The following is a 9,657-nucleotide window of genomic DNA, read 5'->3' as shown; positions in this document are numbered from 1 at the left end:
ACCTGACTGGGACCTGGTCGGGACCCGCCTGGGACTTGACCGGGACCCGCCTGGGACTTGCCCGAGACCCCGTCGGGACCCGCCCAAGACTCGACCAGGACCCGCCCGAGACTTGACCAGGACCCCGCCAGGACCTACCCGAAACTCGACCGTGACCCCGCCGGGACTTGACTAGGACCCGATCGGGACTTGCCCGGGACCTATCCAAGACTTGATTGAGACTCGGGGAGGTCCCGATGGAAAATATTTTCAGGAAAATCATTTTTCCTAAAAATGTTTTATGTCAAAAATATTTTATGGTGTTTACCGCGTGCAAGGGATCCTGAGCACGTCCCGGCGGGGTCCCTATCAAGTCCGGGGGAGTCCTGGTGGGGTCCCGAACAAGTCTTGGGCAGGTCCTGGTCAAGTCCCGGGCAGGTCCTGACAGAGACCTTATTGGAAAAAATTAAAAAAAAAAAAAATTATTTTCTCTAGGCGCGGTAAACGCCGTAAAGTGTTTTCGACATAAAATAATTTCAGGGAAAATGACATCCCTGAAATATTTTCGGACGGAAACCATTTTACGTCGAAGTAAACGAAGCCTTAGAAATATGGGTTTCTTGATTTTGGATTAAAACTTGATGAATTTTAGCTTTGGTAAATATCTTGAATTGAAATATCATGATGAAGTTTAGCTTCGGATTCTCAAATTTTGATTGGGCTAAGGCTTGGTGTGATATTTTGGTTGCACAAAAGGGCTGCGCTTACAGTTTCGGATCCTCATATATGCAAATAAAGATCACCGAATTGTGGCTTATTACTATACTATTTTCGAATTTGTATTCCTTGGTTTTTTTTTTTTTTTTTTTCCTGCTTATGTTGTTCAGTATGGTATAATGTGCAAATTTCAAAACTATCATAGCAGAGAAATTTGAAAACTAACCCATAATCTATGTCCATATTGAATTTTATCTGCATATTTAGGAGAAAGGATAATTTCTAAACCCCTTTTTTATAATGCCCTTAAATAATAGTCTAATTTACTTTTCTTTATTTTTTTTGAAATGTTTTAATGTTTAATTTGCATAAGTTAGTATTGTTTTAGGTTCTCTCTCTCAGACTAATCAAAACTTAGGGCTTTCTAGAAAATGAAAACACGTTTGAAGGTAAAGAAATCTCAGATTTTTCGTTTGCTATATTTGACAATCCAGATCCCATAGTATGCCAGCATATAATGCGGGTCTTTTTTCTTTATAATTTAATTTAAAAACTCTCAATGAATATTCTAATTCTTCATGCTTACTTTTCTTTTCTTAATCATTTGCTTATATTGTGTGTGAAATTTTATCCATTGCTTTGTTGCATAGAAAAGAGTAAATTTTGATACCTTCTATCAAGTTGCAAGAGGGTCCATAATTAGTGATCCTATATATGATCGATATTTACAAACCTTTTGAATTTTGTGAATCGAAACAATAGTTTACTATTATATATTACAATCATAGTAATATTACACATTTGATAACTTACATCAAATCACAAAGAAAACATGATTTGCCATATTATTAAAAAAAGAAAAGAAAAAAAAAAACTAACTAACTCTTAAGTCTCCAATCAACGATATATATAAATAATATATGTCAGCACTAATGATTATATTTTTATTTTTTTTCTTAATAAAGTAGAACCACTCCACCTGCTTCTAATATTCTCCTCTATCCATCAAGTTACTCAGAATCTATAACATTTCTTTGGCATTTTTAGCTTTTCAGATAGTGAGTTTCTCATGAATTATGTTTGTGATATATATACCAACTATTTATGTCAGCACTAATGATCTCATGTTTACAAAAAAAAAAAAAAAAAAAAAAAGATTCTCACCTACCCTCTTTGATAATCATTAAGCATGCGTTTAGAAGCATTTGCTGGTGAATTCTCTGCATCACCCATTCTGGTTGTACCTGCTGATGAGTTGAAATAGCTAGCATGGGTTCCTTTGGTTGTAACATCACTCATTAAGCTGGTTTCATCATCAAATTTCCAGTCAGACAAATATCCAGGCCTTGAAGTTACAGAGCTCACTTCAATATCTCCTGAAAGCATTGTCACTACACGCGACATCGATGGCCGTAACGTTGGGGATGCTTGTGTGCACAAAAGTGATACTCCTATCATGCGTTTTACTTCTTCCTCATTGAACTTTGATAATGTAGAGTCCATAAGATCGATTTCACAGTTGTTTTCATGTAAATGCCAAGCCTGAGAAGGATATGTGTTATCAAGCTTCAGAGTATAGTACAACAATGGTGGTGGCGAGTATTCCAATTATTACAAGGAGTCAACTTTTTTTTTTTTTTTTTTTTTTTTTCAATTGAATATGGAAAATGGTTACAAAGGAGAATTCTTCTTACTCCTAATCCGAAAGAAAGAAAGAATGGATGATCCTAAAATCGAAAAAGGGGTGGACTCCTTAACAACAAACTAAAACAGTGCATAAATAATTATAGAGGATATGAAATGGGTCAAACGAGTGACACAGTCATCTCAAGGGGCTGTGCAAGGCGGTTACAAAAGCAAAAGAGGCACAGATTAAAACGAACATATCTAAGCCCCCCCACTTGGAACCAGCAACAACTACCTACAGGAGGTTGAAGCCGAAAATGCACTGTCATAGTCCGAAACAAAGACCGTAGAAGAGAGACGATCTACCACTAAATTGGCTACAAAAGTCTATACTGAAAAAACAGAAAACAATAAATCAGGGAGACAGTAGCCCACAAAACATATGTGCAACAAAATACAAAGAAAGTTGCAAAACACAAGGAAGATAAAAATACAAGGAAAATAAAAATAACAGTAAAAAATTTCACTAAGCAACGACTTCAACAAAGGGCAAGGATGAGGAAAATCGACAGAGGAGCTTCTAGCGGCAGCTTGGCGAACACGCATCGGTGCGTGTGATTCACGCTTAGGTGTGTGATGACCACGTGCCTGTGCACAATGGTTAGAGGAAGAAAGTTGAGGCAACGACGGAGAGTTAGGAGGCTGTGGAACCCAGTGGCCAGGCGCATCATGGCTGTGGAGGAATGGAGGGCGACAGATCAGGCCTAGAGAGAATTAGATCTAAAATCCACCGTAGAACTAGGCACAGCGCGGCGGCTGAGGGAGGAGAACAACTAGAGAGTAACGACAAGGCAGCTTGGAGACGGAGGAACGTCGTTGAAGCTACTTCGTGGTAAAAAAGGAAAACACAAGAGAAAACCTGTGACAAAGGGGGGAGAAGGGGCGGCCGCACTAGGCGGAGGTGAAAAGGGGAGGAGGGATAGAACAAAGTCCATCCCTCCTCCCAATAAAAAACTGCACAGAGGCAGTGGAGAGCCCTCACGGAGGAGGTAGATGGGTAAGAAAAGGAAAAAAAGCTTCTCTCTCACCAGAGAAGCAAAGGGCAGAGAGCTTAAGTTTTGTAAAATCACTCTCAGTTTTGCTAGACAATGAGTCATCTTAACTTCTAAGGAATACGCTACTATATAGGTGGTGGATGCCAACAGTCCAATTGTTTCAATGAGTCTTAACTGTTTAGAATATATCATAAACCTGTTAGAAGTGAGTATTCTAATTATTTCAATGAGGCAACTATATTTTGCAGAAGATCTAGATAAATCCAGTCGATTTTTGTAACTCTTTCACATGCTCATTTTGTGATTCTAAGAAGTTACTTTGTTTTAAGCACTCTATGTAGAATGTGCCTTGCCATATGGGTATTCGACACATCCAGATTGACATTTCACTATTGGAGTGGGCTTCAGGAAAGCCCACTATGATTATCCAAGCCAGGCATAAGCCCAGATTCTCCCATGAAAAGGTAGGGCCTAAGCCCAAAAGCCCACAACAGAAAGAGTTATTGACTTACACGGGTTCCAACTCCGCAACCCATGAAAGCATGCACCCGGTCAACACATAAAAATACATGTGATCCACACTCCAACAGATAAAGAGTCCCAACTTGATTCTTCAACTCAACAAACTCGATCCCACCAAACAAACTTCATCAAATAAGATACGGTCAAATTGTCATATAGCCGTTCAAAAGGCAATTACAAGGAAGATCCACAAGATCGACATCAAAACAGATACAATATTCTGGGAAAGTTCAGTAAGAGTCCCTTTACGACTCATATACCCAGCGGGATGTTAGCAGTCACCATTTGTAGCATACAACCAATATGTATGTGTAGATATTTGGTAGGTGGCCATACCCGGACACTGTTTTAACTGGTTGTCGAAGTTGTGCCTTCAGGCTGAATATGGTACCATGAAAAAATCGGATCCGAGCGAAAAAAGCCTTCCCTTTCTTCTTTTAGCTCATCATAAACCCATCGAAGTTCACGATTACGACGAGACGCACGATCAGCCTCATCACGAGCTTTTTCCTCTCCTTGCCTCTGTGCCACACGGGCGGCATAACAAAAAGCCTGAGCTTGCTTCACCAACTCATCAGCCACACACAGTCTCTCCTATAAACCAAATAATGTTCTCTCTGCAATGGCCATCCGCTCATAGGAGGCAACCAACTCTGCTTCGGCTTCAACTTTGGGAGCTTGAAGGGCAACCTCAGAAAGCTGGATTGCGGCAAGTTTTTCGGACAGGCGGTCATTCTCCCTGTGAAGAGCAGCGTTCTCCAACAAAGCGCCCTCCAAATTCTCGTCCAAAGCAGCAAAATCAGACAAACTTAAAGTAGCGGGAAGAGCAGAAGGCACGCTTGAAGGAGGACCATAACCCTATAACAAATTGCCATGGCTACAAGAGAAGCACACACTATGGTCTCACATAGTTGACGGGCAGGACCGTCAATTTCCATAGGTCCACAGGTAGATGGAAGAAGTCGAGCAAGAGCCTCCACAGGGTCACCAGAAATGACCTTCCCTCCTTGTGGGGACAATGTCTCACCTACAAAAGGTGCCTTTCCATGAACATGAGATGAATCCCCACCAGGCTGATTATCTGTGGGAAACGGGGGCACCTTAGGCTGTGCAAACCAACACAATGTCTCTCCACATCCCTCATCAAGCGGGGTCTCCAACACCTCAGTGCGAACAGAGACGCTAGGAGTCCTTACTCGTCCCGACTGCTAGTCGAAAAAGAAAGCACTTAAGTCCTCTGAGAGTTGCCTAGAGAACTAGAAGAATGTGTCGCACCCTCCTCCGCATCAGAGCCAACCCACAGCACATCACAAAGCAAGGTTAACCGAGCACCAACACCATCCATCCCCCCAAAACCTGCCGGAGACTCGGGGTAACAATGGGTGGACTGCCTGCACCGCCATTAACAGAAGCCTCAGGAACCCTAGTCCTGAACCTCCCAAAACCACCCAAATTCGAGGATCTAACGCCAAAACCCTCATCGGAAGGAGAATCCACTAAAATGACCTCTATTGATCCTTCGCTTTCCTCCTTAGCAAACCCAGCATCACGAAAAGGACCGCCAATAGAGCTATCTTTCATAGAAGTCGTAAAAGATGAAGATGTGCTTCCAGACTCCACAATCCGAACCTTTGGTCCACCAGGAAGTTGCATTGCCAATGGAGTAACCACCAAGGTCTCAGTACCATAAGGGGGCGTACTATGTCCTACTGCAGGATCAGCCAGCCTAGAAGTCTCGCTAGACGAAGGGGTGGCCGGACGCCGCAAGCCTTCACCAAATTCGAGTCTCCTCCATTTGAGGCCTCTTAGAAGAACTAGTAACCCTCGATTCGGGATGAGCATTGGCACCAGCAGAAGAACTGATGTAGATCGAAGTACTTGGGAATTCACGAGAAAGACTCATGCAGATGTAAGTGTGAAGGGACCCCAGGGAGCCGTACCAGTTACAGGAGTTAAGACGAGATCAGAGTGTCCGGACATGGCATGTAAATTGAACTCTCTGAAAAATTTGTCCGGACACGGCTTTGGGCTGTCTGGGCATGCCGTCAAAAGGGAACTATTTGGAAATCCTGTGCTGACACAACTTTTGAATGTTTCTGGTTTCTGGACGCCCCTATGTTTTAGTTTACGTACTTTAATTATTTGGTGACTGTCCGAACGGAGGTATGTTTCGTCCGGACGGCCAATGTAGAATTCTAAAATCGACTTAATCTCTATTTACTACTATGGTTAGGAGTTTAGGGGCTATAAATACATGCTTGTAGCCTCCAGAACGTAATTTTTCTTTTTTTATTATTCAGTTTTGATTAATAAGAAAACCCAGAAAATCTATAGTTGAGTTTCTTCAATATTTTCCTTCAATCCCTAGATAGACTCTAGCGTTTTGAGAAGATTACTTAGATCTTAGATAGACTCAAGATCTAAGTAATATTTATCCATTTTTCTTGTTGTTTATCTCTACATCCCACGACGTCACGCTGCATCAGTTGGTATCAGAGCTCAAGTAACTTTCCATAGCTCCACTGACAAGGGAAAGGGGCAACCGTTATGCAAATTTCAACGACGTGTATGAGCGCAAGGAGGCAATTTGTGAACAACAATCGGCAGCTTGTTGGCAACGCATGGAGTAAATTGGAGCTCATGAGGGGCCAGATGGTGACTCTCACTACCCAATTCACCAAAATTGGTAGTCCAAATGGTCGTCGTCATCAACCCCCACCACACTTTACGGAGTAGGAAGATGATTACAGCGATGGGAATGAATCCGGCAACCCTTTTGCAGAGTGCAGAGTGCAAGGACGTCAACCCTCGGCACAAGCTTATGCTTATCGGTGGGAGAACGGGTTCAAACTCGACATTTCGAAGTTCTAAGGGTTACAACCCGAAGAATTCCTTGATTGGGTGGCGGCTATTGGAGAGGTTCTTGATTTCAAGGGGGTGCCTGTGGATCGACGGGTCTCTTCGGTCGCAACCAAGTTCTGGGGAAGAGTTGCTGTGTGGTGGCAGTAATTGAAGCAATCTAGAGTGCGGCAGGGCAAAAGGAAGATCAATAGTTGGGAGAAGCTATTGAAACACGAGGGCCGTTTCTTGCCCTACAACTACACCCGAACCATGTATCCCCGACTACTGAATTTAGGCCAAGGTTCAAAGTCCATGGCTGAGTACACGGAGGAGTTCTACAAGTTATTGACATGGGTAGATCTGGCCAAATCTGACGATTAGTTGGTGTCCCAATATGTTGGGGGTTTGCGCCAACAGATCCAAGATCCATTGAATCTCTTCGATCCTGTCAGCATGTCGGAGGCACACCAAAAAATGTTGCAACTAGACAAGACACTCACACGAGGACTCTTAGGCCTGTTTGGGCGAGAAGGTAGTGGAGGCAACAACTGTTCGAGTGGTCCATTCACTGCTCGAAACACCACTCAACCCCCGATCCAAAATAGGGGGCCAACGACGAGGCAACCAAATCAGGCTTGAACGACTAGTGGGCCAAAGTGCTTTCGATGTGGTGAGCCGGGCCAGAGGAAGGCGGATTGCCGCAAGGGAGATAAGTATGGTAATGGTCTACTTATTGACTCGGGGGAAGCCATCGATGAGCAAGGTGATAGGTAGGGCTGGCAAAACGGGTCCGCGGGTCGACCCGTTTGTGACCCGCGGGTACCAGCAACCCTTTTATGCAATACCCAAACACGACCCGTTTAATAAACGGGTCGGACCCTCCAACACAACACGACACGGGTATTTTCTCAGGTCACCCGACACGACCCGTGAGACCCGTTAACCCATCTTCTGCTTAAAAGAAAGAAAAAAAAAAACCCAAACAGCAAACTTCACCCGAGAACACAGTGTGCACTGCTATGCAATGCGACTTCGGCGGCTCATAAACGGGTCTCAATGCCCGCGACATCGGCAGAAGAGAGAGAGCGGCAGTGCGACGTCGGCGGCGCAGCAGAGAGAGGGGGAGAGCGGCAGTGAGTGGAGAGCAGAGAGAGAGCGGCGAGTGGGAGAAAGAAAAAGGGGCGGCGAGAGAGAGCGGCCGTGGAGAAAGAAAGGAAAAATGGAAAAGGTTGGAGAAAGAAAGGGGAGAGGCGGTGGCGTGGCGTTGGCGTGGGCGTGGCTGCGTGAGGACTGAGGAGTGAGGCCGATCGGGGACTGGACTCTGGAAGTCTAGATCTGGAGTCTGGACTCTTCACTCTCGCAAGAGGGTCTGGACCCTGAAAGTCTGGATTTGGAGTTTAGTCAGCCTCCAATTTTGTAAAAAAACTTGATGGCACATGATTAAGGCCGTTAGATGGCGCAAATGCAGAAAATAATGCTGCAGGAAACTGTAGGTTACCCAAAGGTTAAACCCATTTTCTTTTATGATATATCAAAAGAGCATAAAATGCAGGACATAGTACTACAGGAAACTGTACACAACTTTACCCAAAGGTTAAACCCATTTACTTGAATGCTATAACTTCCCATATGCATTGAGCGCCTGGCTGTGCCCTTACCTACATACGTACCTGATCAAAATTGAAAGCTGATGAGTTGTGAAGTGACAACTCTCAAAAGGAATGCATTGCAGGTTCACGTGGGTGGTGTAGAAATGGGATGGCCATTTCTGTCAGACGTATCCAACAAGTTTCAGAAAAAGGTAATAGACCGTAGTGGCGACTGGCATCCATTAAGGCCATAGATGGCGTAAATTGACTATGCGTTTTTCACTTTTTCGATTTTTCTTGTAGGCTAAAAAAAAAAAGAGTAAGCAAGTCACCCGCGGGTCGACCCGTGACACGACCCGCCAGACGCTCATAAACGGGTCGACCCGTTTATGACCCAAACCCATTTAATGTAAACCCAAACCCGCTAATTTCGTGTCGGGTTGTTAGGTTGTGTCAAAATTGCCAGCCCTAGTGATAGGGTAGTTCAAGAAGCAACCTTCGACGACTGCGAGGAGGTCGACGAAGAGTTTGTCACTGGGGATGATTGTCTTCTTTCGGTGGTAAGAAGGGTGTGTTTTATACCCCAAAAGTCGAGGGGCGACGACAGGCAGCGCCATAATCTCTTCCAGTCTACATGCACTATAGGGGGTAAAGTCTGCAAGCTCGTCATTCATTCCGACAGCTGAGAGAATGTAGTAGCGGAAGATGCAGTCCGGAAGTTAGGCCTAGAGACGGAGCAACATCCTACTCCTTACTGCTTGGAATTAGGGCCGGCAATTTTGACACGACCCGCGAACCTGACACGAACACGACACGAAAAAACAGGTATTGGGTTTGGGCTTATCGGGTTCGGGTCATAATCGGGTCTACCCGATTAAGACCCGGTAAAAAAAGGTTGGACCCGGTTTTTAGGATACTGTGCGGGTCTGGCGGGTCAACTTGCCAGACCCGGATACTGTGTGGATCTGGCGGGTCGACCCGTTAGACCCGTTTTTATTTTTTATTTTTTTTTAAGCAGGGGCGGGGCACCCCTGCAGAAATCCTAAAAAATTTCTCTTGCCCCTACTGATCTCCGAATCTCCCTTCTTTTTTCTTGCCCCTACCTCTTCCTCCTCCTTTCTTTTTCTTCTTCTCTCGCTCAGCTTCTCTCTTCCATCTCTCTCCTCCAGTCCTCCTCATGCTTCCCCTCTTTTTCTTTGTCTTTCTCACAGTTTATTTCTCCTTCTCTGGATCTTTCTCTCTCAAAAGTCTCATAATTTTCTCTCTCTGGAACATGAGACTATGAGAGACCCACTTTCTGACTTTCCTTCTTTTTTCAACCTACCACG

The 9,657-nt window shown here is 44.2% G+C and overlaps 1 protein-coding gene across 1 annotated transcript in view; it reads right to left on the bottom strand.

The window, feature by feature from the left end:
• Window positions 1-8,474: 8,474 nt before the first annotated feature.
• The window catches only part of LOC132174027 (probable LRR receptor-like serine/threonine-protein kinase At1g56140), a 4,156-nt gene continuing 2,973 nt past the window's right edge, over window positions 8,475-9,657 (bottom strand). Inside the window, exon 6 of the mRNA XM_059585741.1 lies at window positions 8,475-8,508. Coding sequence (XP_059441724.1) covers window positions 8,475-8,508 — 34 coding nt within the window. The remainder of the gene's footprint in view (window positions 8,509-9,657) is intronic.

This window comes from Corylus avellana, chromosome ca3 (assembly GCF_901000735.1).
Source record: "Corylus avellana chromosome ca3, CavTom2PMs-1.0".
Lineage (NCBI taxonomy): Eukaryota > Viridiplantae > Streptophyta > Magnoliopsida > Fagales > Betulaceae > Corylus > Corylus avellana.
This window is presented reverse-complemented; position numbering and strand designations above follow the sequence as displayed.